The sequence below is a fragment of the Ambystoma mexicanum genome, chromosome 2p (assembly GCF_040938575.1).
Source record: "Ambystoma mexicanum isolate Mex_15411 chromosome 2p, UKY_AmexF1_1, whole genome shotgun sequence".
Taxonomy (NCBI): Eukaryota; Metazoa; Chordata; class Amphibia; order Caudata; family Ambystomatidae; genus Ambystoma; species Ambystoma mexicanum.
In genome coordinates this window covers 1187923297-1187942739 of record NC_090923.1, presented here as the reverse complement: position 1 = coordinate 1187942739, position 19443 = coordinate 1187923297, and the positions used below count along the sequence as shown (strand labels likewise).

At 46.7% G+C, this 19443-nt stretch overlaps 1 protein-coding gene across 4 annotated transcripts in view; it reads right to left on the bottom strand.

Moving 5' to 3' along the window:
- Nucleotides 1-19443, bottom strand: part of PLXNB3 (plexin B3) — a 446830-nt gene that overhangs the window by 73614 nt on the left and 353773 nt on the right. For all 4 annotated transcript variants that reach the window (XM_069645379.1, XM_069645380.1, XM_069645377.1 and 1 more), the window contains 2 exons: nt 18037-18182; nt 12023-12128 (listed from right to left, as the gene is read on the bottom strand). In XM_069645379.1, the coding sequence (XP_069501480.1) occupies nt 12023-12128; nt 18037-18182 (252 nt within the window). The remainder of the gene's footprint in view (nt 1-12022; nt 12129-18036; nt 18183-19443) is intronic.

Below are 19443 nucleotides of genomic sequence, written 5' to 3'. Positions count from 1 at the left end.
TCCCACTGAAGGTTCACCATTTGAAGGCCCTGGTGCTTGTGCCATTGAGGGTGCCAGAAAAAACCCAGTCAACACGGTGTTGAAGAGATTTTTTGATGTTTTAAATTATCCCCTGAAGAATGTTCCCCCAGACAGGTTTTGAAGAACAGAAAAATGCTGGGAATGATATTTTAACGACACATTGAGATTGTTGTGTTTTGTCATGTGATATCTTTTGTGGCCTGTGTATTTGTATGAATTTTGTTTGATGTTTTACAATTTGTTTCTTCTATGATTAGAATGTGCACCTTGTTATGTGAGTGTTGTTCTTATGTTTTAAAATTTTTCAAAACACATTGAATAAATATTGTTTTTGTAAGGTAATTGAAGCACACAGTCCATTCTTTCAGGACTTGAAGTGCCGGAAGATCATACAGAGGTTCTAAATCGAGGTGGGAGGGTGCTAGTGGAGTTAAAGAATCATCTTACTCTTTGCTTGATTATATAAATCAACCTCCCTGTTGGTGGAGAAAGATGACATTTTCTAAATAGGGACTTTGTTCACCTATTTGAACATACCATACAGATCATTGAGCCCCATCAAACCTCTAGCAGTAAAATAGCATACGGTACAGTCCCCAGCCTGGAAGGCAGTGGATGAAGTGTACAAAAAGAAGTAGTGGAACTATGTTCCCTGCTGGTCTGCCCCGCTCCCCACAAACCCCATCCCGGCGCCCCTTCCCACACACAATCCAAACCCCCAAACACACCTGCTATTTGTTGAAATGTGCAGTGCAGTACACTGAAGTGCAAGCTTCAACTTCTTCCCAAACTTACTTGAAAACCAAACCATTCCAGAACGGTTTCCTTTTAAAATGAAAGTAACAGTGAAACTTAAAAATAGAAAGTATGGGAACACCGCTCCCGACAGCTCCCGCTCACTTCGACCTCTGCTGGAAGGAGAAGCAGCAGTAGTTTGTCCATCGCCTGGCCATTCGGGAAGGTGCAGCATGTAGTGCGCAGTCTCTGTTCTGTGCAGGCGCACAACAGCCTCTTCCTAGGCAGCTTGTAGCGCCACCGGTATGCTAAGCGAACTAATGCAGTGCTGTGTGTTGTGGCCGGGAGAGAAGGGCCTTGCAGCAGTTGATACAATAATGCAGGATTTGGAAGACTAAATTAAACCACAGGTATTGCCAAAGCCGAAAGCAATGCCTGTTATGATATATTTGCTGGACATTATCCATGTGCATACTGGATAATATCAGATTTGATAGTTTTCTCTTCATTGCTCACTATATACTCTGAGCCGCTCCTCAGTGACCGGGCCGCCTTGATAGTGTAGGGTCTTTGTCTTTCGTATGTTGTGACATGCTGTTAGGTAGTCTGTCACTATGCCCAGGGTGTCTCGGTTTTCAACCAGAGAATTTGCATTTTCTGGCCATCTTTAGATTTTGAGAAGTTTCTGATCTTTTCAAGGTCTCCAAAATTAGCTCCTTGTGTCATTATATTTGGCACAGAGAAGGGGAAGTGGGGTTTAAAGGAGCAAAAAGAAGGGGTCTCTGAGGACAGTGGGGTAGATTCTTGAGGAGCAGGAGTTGGGCAGGTGGGGAGGTTAGAAAGTTCCACGTTGAGGGTGGCCGTCCTGTCTAGGGCTGTTTTGTGGAAGTGTTCAGAGAGTTGCAGAGCGTTTGCGAGGAGGTGGTCGGGGCAGAGGTGCAGGCAGGGTTCACAAATTCAATGATGACCCTGTAGAGCTCTATGATGCTGCTGCGGAAGCTCAGAATTTATTTTATTGTAATAGGCTTTTTTGGCCTTTTGGATCTCTGGTATGTAGTTTCGGTAATGGTGAGCGAACACCGATTTGATTAGAGGTGTTCTGGAGGCTTGCCATTTGCGCTCGAGGGAGCGGTTTTGAACGTATTTAGTTGGGGGTTGATGGGAAAGAGGGAGTCGTTTAGCCAGGAGTCAAAGGGCTCAATGGGTATGGTTCTATCTGTGGCTGGCAATGAAGGGAGGGTGCATAGCATGGCTTCACCCAGGTCAGGTACTACCATGACCATGTTCCAGCACTTGAATTGAGATGGGGGCACAGGGGGGCACTGGGAGGCAAGGGCAGTGTGTGGAGAGAGAGAGAGAAGTATGGCTGAGTGGTCTGTCCAGATGAGGGTTTTAGGAGTGGAGGCCAAAACGAGGTCAGAGGAGCTTAAAATGGCATCAAGGGTGTGGCCTGTAGTGTGGGTGGGTCTTGTGATATGCCGGGTAAGGTGGTGTGGCGCTAGACTGTCGACCAGGGGTTGAGTCATGGAGTTGTTGGGCACGTCAAACCAGATACTGAAGTCCCCCAGTAGGGTGAGTGCCAGGCAGTTCACTCATGTAGATGCTAGAGAGTCGCATAGGCTATTGGCGACATGTCTGTCATATGCAGGAGGCCTGTAGATGAGTAAGAAGCTGTGCGAGAGAGTGGGCAGCGGAGAGATTTTGACTAGAAGGGATTCACAGTTAGCTGTGCAGAGCTGTGTTTCAGTGAGGGTCATGGAGATGTGTGTGTAGGGTGGCTACTCCATCTCCTCTAGAGGTTCTATTGTGGGTGATAAGCGAGTAGTCGGGTGTGAATGCTCCATAACAAACCCCTGAAAATTAAGGAAGGTATTAGTGTGCAGCAATACAGATCCACAGAGATACAACACCAACTATAAAACTACATCTGTAAGATGCATGGGGCCTTCTGTCCAAATGTTCACCAAAGTTCCACACAGTTTTGTTAGATGGGGAAAAGTTAATGGGGGGCTTCTTGTGCCAAATGAGGCATTCCAAAGGGTAGAGGACAAGTTATTCTAGCTAATAAAAGTGTGCATCACTTTCAGAATGCGTGCACGAACAAGCACTGGAAAAGCCAAACTGTTTTGAACGTTTTTAAAGAATTATCAAACTTTTCAAAGGGAGTTTGGGGTTCAGGTAAGTACTGTTATAACTCAACCCTGTACTCAGATTCTTCTTAGGAATTGGCAGGTATTGAGAGGAGGGTCCAAGGTCACATTTCCCACCTACAGCTCGGGTCCTGGGTGCCCAGGTGTTGTAGGTTTGAGCAGTTCTCCGGTTGGCAACAAATGCTGGTGCAAGGTCTTCAGGTTGGAGAATCCAGAAGACCTCTATGCAGGACCCCTCTCAGCACAGGACTGGATGCAGGAAAGTGGTTTCAAAGGACGGCCACTGATGCACTGGGACACACTTTTTTGCGGTTGGACTTCGCCTCGTATCTCAGGTCCCCTTAATGCTGAAACCAAGACATTTGGCAGGGATGAGTCATGTAGCACAAGCTGTTGATCTCCAAAGTTCCGGGCCTCAAAGTGGAATGACGACATCTATAGCAGAGTAGACCAAATTCTGAGCGGACCAGCGACTGGGTGATCCAGGGGCCCTTCAGAGGGCTCTTCTTCGCAGGAATCCGAGACGACGCCGAGAATGGATGTTCCCTCCACTCCCAGGGTTGCAGCTCCTTTGCAGGACTGCTGAAGATTGCCTACAAGTCAGGGCTCTTCGAGGACAGCAGCAGAGGTTGGTCACCAGGCCTTCTTTCAACAGGTCCAGGGTCTCCCTACACGTCTTGCAGCTGGACAGTACACTTGGCTCTTTCAGGTTTCTTCCAGGATCTCTGAAGAACAGCTGCAAGGTCCTCTTATCCAAGAAGCAGGTGAGAGCCAAAACTCCCACTAGTCAATCAAAGATCATTGTTGTCAAGTAGGTTACTTTGGCTAACTTGACAGCAATATGTATTAACTGCATCGAGGAAGGGGGCAGGAGGAGTTGGACTTGGAAACAAGGTTGGATGTGTCGAAGCGGGATGATACTGTGTTCTCTGGTGATGGCCGTCTCATACCCACCAGGAGAATTCCTTCCCCATGTGGTGCTCGCTCGGTGCACCGCCCCTAGGGGGACTAGTGTACTGGGGATGCACCACCCTGGCCATAGGGGAAAGACCTCCCCTAGGGAAGAAGGGACGATATCCTCAAATTCGTCACAGTAACCAATTTTAAATCCCTATACAGGGACACATGTGCTTTCATATGCAATATGTGGGCCAAATCCACATTTTCTTGGGCTGAGAACTCCCTCTTAAAGTGGGTTGGACTTGTTGAAATTGTGTAACATAGAAACATCTTGAAAAACGTTTCCAGGGTCACTTTGGGGTCAGAGCCCACAGCAGTAAATACAGTAAGAACATATGATTTCTCACTGCCGTTGCTGGAAGCTTGAAACGTTGCGAGGTTCTCGATGCCTGTCTCCGCGGCTGCAAGGCAGAGCCTGGGCATTGGGAGAATATAGAGATTTCAAGCCAGGGGAATATACCGCAGTGTGGTAATAACAAGTCACATGACCGCCTCAGCCAGACGTGTACATGCGTAAGCGCCACACTGTGCCTCACACGGGATCGACTAGCCCAGGCTCAACTGCCTCATAGTGACAACTTCCAATTCCCACACAAGGCACTACAGCTTGACAGACCCAGTGCTGCGATGGTGTGCCAAGAGCAGCCCTCGAAACGATTCAGGCTGCGTGGTAAATGCCACCTAGAATTACGACATCCCCCCACCCTCCAGATCTTCCCATCTGCAACCGGAGGGGGGTGGTAGTAATGAAGGAGAGGTGTTGTGATAGAAGCCAAGAAAAATACATTTTAAAAGTGCGCAGATGAAGCGCTGCAGGGTTAAAGTGCCCAGAGCTCCTCTGTCAAGTAAGTAGTATGGGTGTCCAAGGTGTGTGGCAAGGAAGCATATGTTTAAACTAACCAATACACTGTTTCACATTGCACTCTTCTGCCATCTTGTGGCGCAATTTTGTATTAGCATTCAAAGGTTAGGTAGTTAAAGGAACATCTTTTTTATAAGTATCAAAACTTTTCAAGCAATGCCGCCGTGCCTTTCTACAAAACGACATCTCGGGGGTGCGGGACCGGAGGGCGGGAGGATGGGAGGGGGGTGGGGGGGGGGGAGGCGCGGAGACCACAGAACTGTGCACGTTCAGCATGGTCGGACTGGGCAAGAAATACGCCCGGACACCCAAACAAAAGTGGCACACCCCTCGCCCCAAAAAAGTGGCCCACCCCTCGCCTCACAATCCTTGACCTCTTATGACATCACTGGAAGTGATGTCATTTGACCCCACCCCAAAATGACATCCCAGGAAGGGATGATAAACGACGTTTCACTCCTTGACAAAGCAGGAAGTGGCATCAAATACCATTGTCCCTAAGTACATTACGAAAAATATGGTTATGATTTCACTAATGTGATATACATTTCATACAAGAATGGATCACCATATGTATCATTAATATCTGTGTGCATGGATCCATACTGTCAAATTACTGTGAATGCAAGCAGACGTCCAAGGCCAAATGATATGTTATTGTATGCAAACAATATCACCCAACCTGTGTTGGTACTCATTTATCGACGCAAGAAGGATGAAAGGCTGAGATGGCCTTGCTGGGATTCAAACCTGCAGATCTCACACACATCGCAGCAGCGAGCGCTCAACCCACTGAGCTATCATATCGGCTATAGTAAAATAAGCAATTCTGTAGTGGATACCATTAAACTGGTAACTGAGATTGAACAGCAGACCAGTTAAGTTCATCTGTAGGCCAGGTGCAAAGTTAGCCGCATGTCAAGCCTGCTTGCACCTACTTTCAGGCTTCAGAGGTTGGCAAAATAGGGAAAGCAGTGGATTCTCAGGACATCCCATACTCTGAGCACTCGTTACCTCATACATGCAAACAAACATCCTGAACAGCATGCCAGGGAGATGGGAAAGATGGACACATTACAACAAAGCATTCATGTGGCACAATGAAGTCAATGGCCACTTGATGTTGTATGGTCAAATATTTCTACACTGTACAGAAGCTTTTAGGCACAAGGATTTTGTCAAGTGACCGATGACACCGAGATGGAATGTCTTGTGGTGATCGGAACAGATAATGGCAGAAAAAAACATGCCATTACTGCAACTTGCGAAAGGCAAAATACATAGTCCAAAATGGATGCTTATTCTACTCTAAAATTGGTCGCTTATCACCAATATATATTTATCAATAATACAACAGCACAGCCATTCCAGGGGGCACTGTGCCTATCAATAATACAACAGCACAGCCATTCAAGGGGGCACTGTGCCCCCTCCAGTGGCAGCACAGTGACAGCCGCCAGCCCAGCGGTGGCCCCGGCACCTCAACTTTGCATGTTGCAGCAGCATGTGAATGATGCATGCATTATAATTAATGATGCACACATCATGCATGCAAATCATCAAAGCAAGGTAACGTGTTACCTTGCTTTGATGAATTATGCTGTTGCAGGCGTTTATGTTTTCAAATGTTTTCTTTTTCAAAACAGCCCAGGTGGGGGCAGAAACAGGCCCCCACTCCCTAGGGACGATTTTGGCCCAGCCACAGGCCGAAGGGCCAATCCGACCATGGTTGTCAGGCTGTAAGGCACAGACATTAGTTTCACCGAAAACGGGGCGGGGGGGGGGGGGGGAGACGTCTTGGGAGACCGCCAAATTCATGTTGCTCGGTTTATAAAAGTGTCCTTCTGCCATAGAACATCACTTTCCTAATTGGCCACCATCCTCAGACTCAGGCCCTTGGATGTCAACATGTTTTCGTAAAACGATGCCAGCTCAAATTAAACAATGTCGTCTGAATGTGTACTTTGGTTCTCTGTCTTTAGAGCAAATCTTTTGATCACAGCTTTTTTCCCCACAAAAGTCCCCCTCCCCCTGCATTAAAAAAAAAAAAACACAATTGGTGGGGGGAAAAAGCTGTGGTGAAAAAAAATGCAAGAAAAAGACTACATTTCACATGTATTTTTCGAGTTTAAATACACGTAAAATGTACATTTACAAGTGGTGTTTGAACTGTGGCGCGAAGGATGTCCTTGAAGGTGGCAGTGATAGAAGCGTACCAAAAAAGTAGTGGAACTGTGACTCCGCAAGGGGGGGGGGGGGGCAGAGTATGCAGCAAGGGAGCAACGTGCGGCACATTTTTCAAGAGTTGCAGTCATGCAAGTGAACGGCCAATTGATATCAGGTGGTAAAGTGGAGAAAAGTGTGCTTTAACTTTACAAATAGTTACGGGATGGTGAAAATGGTTTCAAAAAGTAGTGGAGCTTTTAACAATAAAAAATAAAAAGTAGCAGCCCATCGCTCCACACTGTTGACCACTGGTGGGTGGGGTGTGCGAGGCTCTTTAAAAAGGGATTAAGGCGACTTCTTTTAATTGAAAATATAAGCAGTTATAGCCGGTGGCGGCCGGGAAACCATATTTTGAATCAAAGGGGCGCCGATTATAAAAAAAAGTTTCAAAAGCACAGATTTTATTTGAGATATTGTTAAACGCCACTGATCTTGAACAAGGCCATTGCAATATGTAGAAGGCATTTTCTAAGCACCGATTTAACCAACTATCCACGTGCGTTAGAGCAATGGACTTATTAAAGGAGAGGTGAATGTCGGCTATCTAAATTAAAATGGTAATTCATTTAGCGGTGAGAACACAGAAGCATTCGACATGGGGCCTCTTAAAGGGCAGTATAACTATGGCTCTGCTGACATTTTCAAGTGACTGTACAGTAACTGCATACTAGCCCTCAGTGGCGTCGCTAGTGGGGTGCCTAGGGGGGGCGGGCCATGCCCCCCCCCCTCTGAAATCCTGGGTCCTCCCTTGTGCCCCCCAACTAAGGCGAGCAGTGACCGTGCTCTCGGTTTGTGGCGTTATTTGTGACACTCACTAAGGCAAATGTCTGCATATCACACAGCAAACGTTCTCCTTTTGTCTCAAAGCTAGCAGTGATCTTGGTATGCATTCTGGCATCGGTATGAGCACGAGCCACTTCTCAGGTGTTCCTGCCCGGGTTCTGCACAGCGACCTCCATCGTGTGCAGAGCAGCTTGCAGCCCCTCTCAACAGAATGTAGCACACAAAACTGCCAACGATGGGCCATTAGTCACTGAATGATTTTTTGCCTCCGTTCTGATGGGAGGGGAGGTGCAGTGGGGTGTGGGTAGTTGGTGTGCACAAAAGCCTCTCTGCAGGAGTGCTTGTGACGTCACACTAACTTTCTTAGGCCCCCCTCTGTGCTCATCCCAAATTTGATTCCTGGCGACGCCACTGCTAGCCCTACATAAAGACAGCACAGGTGCCTAATCTATAGACTACATGGAGACAGCACTAGCACAGGGGTCAAAACGAGCTCCTCGATGCATGCACCTTTAAATACACTGCAACGCCCATCTCTGTGGGAATATTCTTTTGGACAGCATCGTTTTCTCGATTAGACAGATCAAAGGATCCTCTCCCCCCACCCCCCCATCCCCCTACAAAGCTTCGTGTAATTTGTTCCACACATTTTCTATCCGGTATTTTGTGTGCCCCCTCCAAGCCAGTGCTGGATTAAATCCTGTGGAGGCCCCTAGGCAGTCGAAATGTCAGCCACCCCCACCACCCCCCTCGCAAATTAAAAGTAGGCCAGTGCCTACTTGGCCTAATGGATAATCCGGCACTGCCCCAAGCCACAAGCCTTGCCATGCCATGCAAAGTTGTAGGCCATGCGTCAAATTAAGCGACGCTGGGCCTTAGTGTTGCACCGGTTTAAAACGTTGGGAGCCTCGCGTGGCTGGTCGTGTGCACAAACCTCCTGCCCTACCAGCGGCAATGCCAGCAGCCTGAAGCTTCTCCTGGCTTTCCTTCCTCTAGGCCTGGCTGAACCAGCCGCACCAGGCTGCCGTTGCCATTCTCGTCCCACCCTCCGCTCACAGGAGTTACTGCGCTGCCTGAGCCCATACCACAAGAGTACTAGAGCCATAAGCCTGCCGCAGAGACGTCAATTCCCCCAAGATGCCAGGGGTAGTAGAAGGGAACGCACATGCACGATTACTTCACAGGAGTGACATTACATGACAGCAGGGAATGTCGCAACATAAGTTTAAAAACCCTGTGGGATTATTGAAATAATAGAGTACCAAAGCGGACAAAAGGCTATTTTAGTTCACAACCACAAATAAACTACAGCTGCCTCAATATGTACTGGGTGAAGTCTTGATATGCTGGGTCACACCCAGAAGATCTCTCATAGAACAGGAGCATTGCTTTATCATGCGAGAACAGCCACACAAGGCCAGTTCCTGCCCTCAGATAAATGCCGGAGATGGCCACGATATAGTAAACACTGCCTCATATGCCAGGCACTGTAGTGCAGCTTCATATACCCATGTAGTACCCATGCATGCCAGACTAAACCTCATAGGGCAAGCACAGTCATCATGTGAAGGCTACAGCTTCACAAGCCCAGTTGCTGTGATGATGTGCCATATCACCCCACTTATCTCAGGATTTGTGCCCAATGGACTTGTTTCACTGCCTACAACGCAGCCACACTGCCTAACATTAGAGATCGAAATTAAGATTGGATAAGCAGGAGCTAAAAGCAGCTCCTGGGTATCCAGCATCAACCAGTGACCACGAGCCCTCAAAGTGGAATAAGGAGCTACTGAATAGCGTTCTGCAATTCCAACTTCCACATAAAATGCAAACCTATCCCTTTGTCCATTATTTATGCTTTAAATGTCATCTAGATGTGCCCTAATGTTTATTTATATATTGTACCAAATGCAGTCTTGAATGCACAAAGGTGCGCATCTAGTATTAGAGGGCCTGGAGAGCCAAAAGCTACATCGCTCCCAGCTCCCCTCAATTTTGAACCCTGCATTCCATCTTTAGTACACTCATATTTCTCCATTGTGCTATTTCATGAGCAGAATAAGTTGTGGATAATCAACTAGATAGGCAATGCAGGAAAATACACTCTAGAAGCTTTAGATTTACTGTTCAAGCACCGGTCCTATCCCACCTGGATTAGGGGGCGGGGGGATGCCCTCGTCGAAGGCCTCCCGTCGTCCTCCCTTGTGCCCCTGAGAAGTGTCCTACAGGCGGCCGCACGTCTCAAGGGTCTACGCAGATACGACCAAATCACCCCGGCTCCTACTGAATGCCCAAATCACCTTGAAGTCTTGCTGCATCATCTATTAGGCAGTCGCCCTCAAGTCACCCAGCTACCTCGCGGAGAAACTCAGCATCTGTGGCGGAAAGCGCACCACCAGAAGCCAGGGCATGTACAGACTTGAAATCTGCCGCTGCAGAAAGGAAAGGACCAGAGAACAAGCCTTCTCTGCCTACGCCACAAGACTATGGAACCTCCTCCCCATCGGCATTAGACTCGCTCCCACACTGCTACATTTGAGAAAAGAACTCGAGACCCATATCTTCATGGAGTCTTTCCTCCTCAACACCTAGGCCATCAGGTTGCCCCCTGCGCCAACTGACTCGCTAGATGTCGTCCACACAGAACAGCTGTACTCTTCTTCTGTGCCCCTCTGTATCCCACTCTGTGGTATATCTGTTCTGTTACCTCTGAAAAGTGCTCCGTTATGCATCTGTACTGTTGCATACCTCTGTAAAGCGCTCTGTTGCTTCTAGGAGCTAGGTCCGTGCTCTATAAATACCATGATAATAAAAAGAATTAAAAAATCTAAAGACAAAGATATCTTTATTCAAAGCGGTTTGGTAAAAGATTTTATTTATTGTGATGGGAGGCAGGGTGAACACAGTTACTAGCGATAATCACCTAATTCACTGAGCCGAGTCATCTCCAGCCCTTCCTACATATGCAGTGCCAAAACCAGCGATTTCAGGTCAGCAGTGTTTTATGGAGCAATACATCACTCCAAGTGTGTGGTGCAGAGGTCGAAGAGGCAGTGTCAGGGATAGCAAGGAGATTGCCAGGGATAACAGCTGGTACTCCTCACTACCCGCAATTGGCTTCCACGCATGCCAGCTCTTTGTGCGAGGTGACTGCGTAGGTGCCTTTTACCTGAAATATCAAAAAGTTGCAATTGTGACATGTATGTATGCCACTAGTCCACCCACCCCCATGCAAGTGCATAGCAGTCAGGGGAGGCTCACCACCTAGCAGTCAATGCCCCTTTAAAGCGCAAACGTGCACAGTAGGGCCTTACCACCTAGGCCTCCAGAAAGCCATTACACCAGCAGGCAAGCCTACTGTAGCAGACCCTACCAAAATCCTAAAACCATTCCTGTTATATTGTGTAGGCGTCATCTCTCCACACCCTCATCCAACTGCACCCTTTAAACCCCCTGCGCCCCCGAAGCCCAGAAACTTGGCGAGAGTAGCCAGCACAGACAGAACTGGTAATTACGAAGTGACAGAATTAGAAAAGTAATGTAAAGACAGTTTGTTTTCCAGAACACTAATGCAAAGCTCAGCGTTTCCAATTCCATGTGTGGGAATGCCTTCCATTCTCGTTCTGCCCAGTGCTTAATTTATATTTAAAAAAAGTGCCAGGACCCAAATATTTTCTAGTCCTCTTGTGACAGTTCGGGGGAGCAGTTCCCACACCTATAGCTGCACCCCCCAGTTTTGACCTTTTTGGGGTTACACTACAGCTCGCTCCTGCTCATTGTGGTTGCTGGATGCACGCGGACTATCACCTCTTCATTATTAAATGGAGTCTGAGACAATGCATTGTGGGGCTCAGAAATAAGTGCCAGGGTATGAGCCCTGGCAAACATCCCCACAAATTAAGTGCTCGTTTTGCCTCTTGGAATTGTGGAACTTGTAGTTGTGTCTTTTCCATTTTAAATGTAGGACTTCAAATCCCAGAGTTCCAAGGGGACATTTTCATAAATGGCATGGGAAAGCTTGTTAATGCGTTTGTCTTCTATTATTCAAAAAAATTACACACCTTTCATTTAACTCAGTATTGCAGGCTGACTCAGCCCTCGGAGCCTGATAATCAGAATAATTCATGCGGGAGCCAAGAGGAATTGGCAAATAGACAATTTTGGGTTCAGATAATCGATTTTGAAAGGGCACAGTTTGGAAGGAAAACGTATACTCCCACTCCCGAAGACTGGGAATAGCATGGAGTGAGTGGCTTCAACACCTGCACAGGATAATTGTTCTCACCTGGTAAATGAAATCCTGGCTCGAAACACCAGGTTCGCGCCCCTCCACTGAGACTGCCACGTGACCGGAACGCACCTCCTCACTGGCAGAGACCACGCACACAATTCTAGAAGGGGGAAAACGAGAGTGGGATTAACATAGTTCAGCACTCCGAGGGTTCTGGCCCATATGCTGAGCCCGGGAAGAGAGACCAGGATGGACCACGGCTTGCATCAGAAATATCAAGGATGCCAGACCGGAAGTCCATAGTCTGGAGGAGAGGAGGGAGAAAAGGAGGTATTTAAACGGTTCAATACTTCAGAGTAGGGCTACATTGGAGGATGGCGAGCCACACAATCGAACAGAGTGCAGGTGGGACGAGGGAGTTTGGAGGAAGAGCATGAAATAATTGATGGGTTTAACTACAGTAAAAGAGTGAGCTGCGGATTCCAGCAGAGGTTTCCAGAGACCAGCACATAGGTTAATTAAACAACGCTTTTTAGAGGGAATAGTACAAAAATGGCGACTTGGGAATTGCGACGGCCGTAAAGGCCGACTTTTTTTTAACCCCCTCTTAGACCAGATATATATGTGAGGGGGGGTTAGAGTATAATATGTATAGGGGGGCATATGTATGAGGTGTAAATGGAAAAAAAGTTGCCATTTTCGGCCGTCGCAATAATCACATAGAACTTTTTTAGAGTCATGCAATACACGTGACCATACCATTCCTCGCAGGCCTCTTCAGTGGTCCAGGATGTTGCAGGAGACTGTAAAATGGCAGAACAGGTGGTCCCTGCAGCCCACGTTATTCAGCAGAGCATCCAAAATCACTCACTCAATACATGAATGAGCACAGTGCTAGCAGGAGGCTTCTTGGAGCATTATCTAGGCCCACACAAAACACTAATGCGGCAGAGTACGGTCGAAAGCCCTCACTCCTCCTGCCCCCCTCTGTGTGAAGATCCTAATTTGTATTATTCCGGTCCGACTTTCTCCCCTTTTTGCCTGATGAGGGCTCTAACTTGTGGCCTCACCAAGGATGCAGTGTCTAAAGAAGCGTACCTCTCCCCAGAGACCGAGGGCCTCCCAAGGAGCGTACACCATGGACCCCGGTACGGGCCGGTGTGACTACCGTCATACTGCTGGGTGCAGAGTAGGTGTCTGCTGGAAGGTAGTTCCTCATGAGTTATCAAGATCATTTTCCAGATTAACCTGTACAGGGACAGAACTACACATCCCAGATCAAAGCCCAGGAAAAGACCTGCCACCTTTTAAATAGACAGATCCCCTAGTGATTGTGTGGCTGGCAGTTTATCACCTGGGATGCGTGCCTAAAGACAGAGGAGGACTTGAAGGGCTGGCGGTTCGGGCAGATGCTCGCTTGGTTCCATCCAAAACTATTCCTCAAGGCAAGGCTCTGCTGGGAAGTTGCGACTTCTGCCCCTTAAACATGACAAAAGGCCTCATCACGAGTCTGGCGGTATCCCATCAGTAATACCACCAGGATACAGCCAGCACAAATAGTGCTACTGCTACTAGGTCTGGCGCCAGATCACAAGTAGCGGTTGGGCGGTTATTGCCCATTCCCCAGGACCCAATGGGTTTGGGGGCGCTATTAGCACCCGCCGGTAGTAATGGCGCTGAAATTGGGTAGCAAGTGGACATTTTTACTTCCAGCTTTTTGGTGGAGGTAAAACACCAACTTACCACCAAATCCATAATATGGCCAGCCCTTAAATGCAGCAGTAATGGCGTTACCGCCGCATTTAAGGGCTACCACCCAACTAGTGATGAGGCCCAAAGACCTGGAGGTGGCACCTTGTTCTCTTTACCAGTTGGCGACAACTGTGTCAGACTGCTCCTCACCCTCGTTGCTATGTGATGAACTTGCAGGAGTTTTTAATGGACGGGAAACAGACACAAGGCGAGAAACAGAAATAAGGGTCAACTGACCAATCAGGCCTAAAAGGTACTGCAATAGAATGCCAACCCATGTCAAAGACCAAGAAAAACATTGGATCCTCAAAGGGAACGTCTGCCAATCTGGTGTGGGACCTTCCCTGATTTATTTGGGCACCAGAGCAATTATTCTTCTGGTCCCAAAGCTTCCCAGTTGCTGCAGTTCCTTTGTTTTTCACTTGTCTTCATTTCATCACTGTGGTCTTTCCACCTGTGGTTCTTCAGTTCTCTATGTCCCAAGAACCTGCTGGCTACAGCTGGAGAGCTCCGCTTACTCTCTGGTAGTTGGGGGATATCAGAGGGACAGAAACAAACAAAACTCCTCGACAGTAGCCAAAAGGCTCAGGCAGGGGAGATCCCTACAGGACACCACACACCCATCCGTTTTACAATGTGCCATCTGGACACAGTTGGAAACTTTCTGGAATGTTTCCCTGTAGGACAACACTAGCCCATAGGAAAGCACTGGGCCCAGAGCAATGGATGGCAACAACTAGACACGCAGGTTTGGGGCAGGGTTACTTTTTTGGGATTGTCTAAACGCAGTTTGTGGGTCCCCAAAACATTTGGCTTTCGTTTTTGCTGGCTTTCAGTGTTGGTCTTCACTTTTGTGGCCAGAGGGAGTTCACCTATTTACACCCCCTTCCACAGCATCCCTTTTAATGGTTTGCTGCTCCAGTAGACATATGCACCGCCATTTTGGTCCCAGAGTGATTCCATCACCCTTCAGATGTTGAGAAGTAGGCTGGTAGCAACTGTAGTTTCGTTTTGGCTTCACCAGGGGTACAGTCATAAGAAGCTTAATATATCACTATAATAGCTACAGGTAAACTATGGATTTTTTAAGTGTTACCGCTGGCCATTATGTTTTGGGACATCCCTTTGAGTGGACTATGAGGCAGGGCTAAAATCGAAGGTGTGCTGATGCGGTCTTGCTCCGAATCCAGTTCTGTACCCTTGAAAGTTGCTAAAACGGGGGAAGTCAGGTTTTCTGTTCCAGACAGGGTCAATACACATCTTGGGTGGGTGGACCAGAGTGTTCGGTGATTCTTAGGCAGAGCCTTATTGGCTGCCCACCAAAACCTTTGTGTGTCTCACTGCTGTTTGATTGGAGTTGGTCTGCTCATCTATACTTTACTCTGGAACAAGTGCTGCAAGGTAGAGTGTCTCCCAGGCTTGGAAGATTGTTGGGTCACACACTCCACTGAGTCCTTTGCTTCCTAGGTCACCTGCATCTGGTTCCCCCCCATCATTGGTCTGTTCTTTGTTGGCTGCCCACTCTTGCCCTCAAGCCTCCCTTATCCCTGTGGTTGGGTTCCTCAGTCTCCCTGGTGGACTACCCATCGCTACTGTTGGTTGTGGCTCATCATACTGTGAACGTAGATGATTTGTTTAATCTGTCTTGGTGATCCCTGGCTTGGTACACCGCTTGGCAATTTCAGCCTAGTTCCATTCACAATTGCAGCCTTTTGAGTTCAATTTTCTTTTCCTCTTGATTTTACATTTTCAGCAAACACAGCAATATACATTTCTTTGCAATACAACTCCCTTAACAAAGACTTTTTCCGCACCTGTACATTTCAAAACACACACAATGCAAGGTCCAAATTCTTTTTTAACTTTCCTGTGACATATTGTTCTTTGCATCTCAGATTGGACGGTTTTCCATTTGAATAAAAGTTGCAGGACACTTTCTGGTACTCAGAACTATTTATCCAAGGCCTTTCCTGTTACTTAGGACATACATGCCGATTATAGATGGACTGCAAACACTGTACATTCCCTCGCACATGTCATTTTGCAGATGCTGTGAGCAGGCCTCAGCGGGCTCATTTGTTTGTAAACTAGCACTTTTCTTTCTTTGCATCATTTTCCCTACAATACTCCCACAATGGACAAACATATATACTGTTATCTAAACAATGATTACTTAATTCAAAATTTATCACTACAAAAGTACACAAAAATACTTGAATACAGAAAAGAATACATGCCCTAAACAAAGATTAAACACCCAGCAATTAGCATATACTCAACCACGCCACCAACAATAGAGGTTAAGCAGCCTCTCCTTCCTTCTGCAACATGGCCGCCCCCTGCACTAATGCCGACACAATATAATCCCCGTTCGTTGGCCTGCGTGTATGCGTTTAGTTAGAACGAATGGCCACAGCACTGGAGCACAATTTAGCAAAGGCAAAGATTGCATTATGCAGGCATCCCTGCCCGATTTTGTTTATAAGAATATTTAAATTAGAGTACCATCAGTCGAATATTGAAGCCAGGCTTCGACTGATTTGTCCTTCAGCTCTTTGTTTTGAATTATGTTGACAGCGATACCCTATAATGCTGAGTGGTGAGCCTTTTTTTCTATAACCCTAAGACTTCAGTGGCTTGGTGCTTTCTGGGTATTCATTTATATTCTATAACCCACACCCACAGGTGATCACATCATAATGATTATGGAAACAGCTTCACGCATCACCTTGAATAGAGCAATCGTCAGGCTGCTGGCATAGGAGTGGGCAGTAATTTCAATATAACACATTTTCTCTTGCTTAAGTCACTTTAGTTTGGTCTGTTAGCAATTATCAGGTTTGTTTTGTAATTCAGCAGATGGCACAACAGGAGCCTGCTGATTTCACTTTCTAGCAAGTAATCAATTCGCTTTATCGTCAGTTTGGAGAAATACCATTGATGTTACCATGCATTTGGTCCTGAAGAAGTCGATAATGTTTGAAAGCCGCAACATTCTACATGTCGAACAGGACCAATGACTGACCAACGCCAATATCGAATTAATTAATGAATTCATGCCAAAATCACTGCCCACGTGTTGCCTACTGTCCAAGACTAATGCTAAATTAATTTATAAGCTTGATTAATGTCCAATGAGTTGATTTGTACAATTATTCATTTGAACATGAAGCTCAGTTTGCATTTAAGCTAATCCATCAAATTGTCCGATTTGTTCTTGTCCACTTGTTTTTATATTGTTGAAGACTAATGTACTGTATACTGACGAACATGATCATGGTTGAGTCTATAGTAAGTATTGAGTGCTAATCTTTGTTTAGAGTATATATTATTCTTGTCTGTGTATTTTGAGGTATTTGTGTACTTTTCTGGTAATGGATTTTAAATTAAACACATTTGTCAACAAATTATAGATATTGGAAAGGTGAAAAACACATTGGAGTTTCTATTGGAGCACAAAGGCAGTGTGACTGTATCAGACGTGTCTTTGCATGATGAGTCAACTGACAAAAGCAGTGAAACATTGTGAGATTATGTTGAGGGAATAGAACATTGTAGGATTGATACAATGACAGAAATTTCTTTTAGTAAAACCACTTTAAATAATACTGGAAACTAGCAATTTTTGGTCTCTTTATTTTAGTCCCAGCTTTTGTTCCCCTTAAGTGATGCACACTTTGGTTTTACTGCAGAGGGTACAAGGGTCTGCACACAACCCTTCCTAAACATGTGATGAACACGGATACACAGACTGCAAATTCCCCATCGTCAGGAAGGATTGGACAAGTCATCTGCATACATCTAGAACGTGAGTCACACAAAAATTGTATGAGAGAGTCAACAGTTTAAATATTGTGTGTGGGGCAGGGCCGACATCTGAGAAACATCACAATCGTGTAAGGTCCCAGTGCTTCTTCACTATTGTGCAGCTGTGTTAGGAATATTACAAGGACAAGAAATTCCAATGATTTCATTGGCAACAGGTGGCTGGGTAAATTACCAAATTCTTAGGTGAGATTGTGAATATTATCCATGTTTATAGGATTGCACTGAACAGCCTTCAAGAAAGGCCTCAGAACTAGAACCGTATTATGCGGATCACACACACTGTTTTAACATAGCACTATAAGTCCATGAATGCAAAGAGAAACAGCAGTGGATGAAGGGCTCCATCCTGGCATGCGTCTAGTTGGGAGCAATGTGTTAGTTATTCCAAAGTCCCAGAGTGGGCCTTTTTTTCTGGATGGGCAATCCGAGTTCTTGCAGATTCAGCAGAGCATGCAAACAGCATAGATGTCCCATAACAGGCCACTTACCTGGTGGAGATCTTGTAAAGGTCCTGATCAGGTGTGCAGGGGAGACCAGCCACCGTCACCTCTAGGTCTTCCACCCTCTGACCCAGGTCGGACCCAGTGATGGTCAGACGGAGGCCCCCCTCCAGTACTCCTGTTTGAGGGTAGATCTGAGAGCAGGTAAAGGGGAGATTGGGTGGGGTTAGAGGCAGAAGGGAGAAACAAAAGGACAACGTTTCAGTACAATAAACACACATTCATGCATATTTGTACTTACCAGAATCATACATAGTACTAATATAGAAGATAATTAAACAACTCAATGGTGCCCATTTTATGTGCCACAGAAAGATAAAAGGCCCAGTGGGTCTTGCAAGGTTTAAATGCCAAATTTACAAATAGGTCCCGGAAACAGGCTCTTTACCTACGGAACCATCTTAATAGTTAGTTACGGATGCCACCCAGAGACTCAGGACCCTCCAACCATGAGGTAAGGCCTGCAACTCCTTCCGAGCCACTTGCTTTGCTCTGCATCTTTTTGACCATTCACTGCACTGCCTGCGCTCCCCTAGGCATCGGTCTCCTCTCCGTTCCTCTCCCAGCCCACCCTAGTCCCCTCACATGCCCACCCCTTTCCTGATTGGCTGTTGCTTCCAGTAAGCATTTTTAGCTGAGAGCCCCAGGCCTGCCTGGCCTGGGCAGCCGGCTAAGAGCCTAGGCAAAGGGTGCCTCCCTCGGCACCTCCATCGCCTGGTTGCCCTGTGTGCCCCAACCAAGCCAATACCCCAAATCCTGCCTGCTGCAACTATCAACTAAGGGGCGACGATTTGGGTGCACAGCTAGTGGTGTATGCCACTGCCTTGAATTTAGCTGCATTTTGATTGTAACCACTGTATTGATTCTAGCGGCCCCCGAATACTGCCATACTTTTGAAGTAGTTGCACCCTGAATATTGCCACCATCTTTAATCTAGATGCATTTGGAGTGTAGTCATTGGTTGGAATATGGATGCATATTGAATCCTGCCTCTGTTTTGAATCACATTGCATTCAGAATCAGGCTACATTCTGAATCTAGACACTGTTTTGATTACAGGCTCAGTTGTGAATCAAGCCACTGTGTGTAGCCAGCCACTGTTTTGAATCTATCAGTATTTGAAACGAGCTACGACTGATTCTAGCCACCGATTTGAATCTAGGCGTTGTTTTGATCCACCATGCCAAGCAGCTCCAAGGTCAGAGGGGCACTATGGCACAGTAGAAACCGGGCCAACCCATCACCCTGTCCCGTTCTCCTCCCTCTACATGATCACCACTGGGAAAAAACTCTCCTCCCTTCCAACACATCCTCCATACAGACCCCCTACACCCACCCTAGTGCCCTCCCCATCATATCAAGGTCTTCGCATCCCTGAGCAACGCTTGGACTACC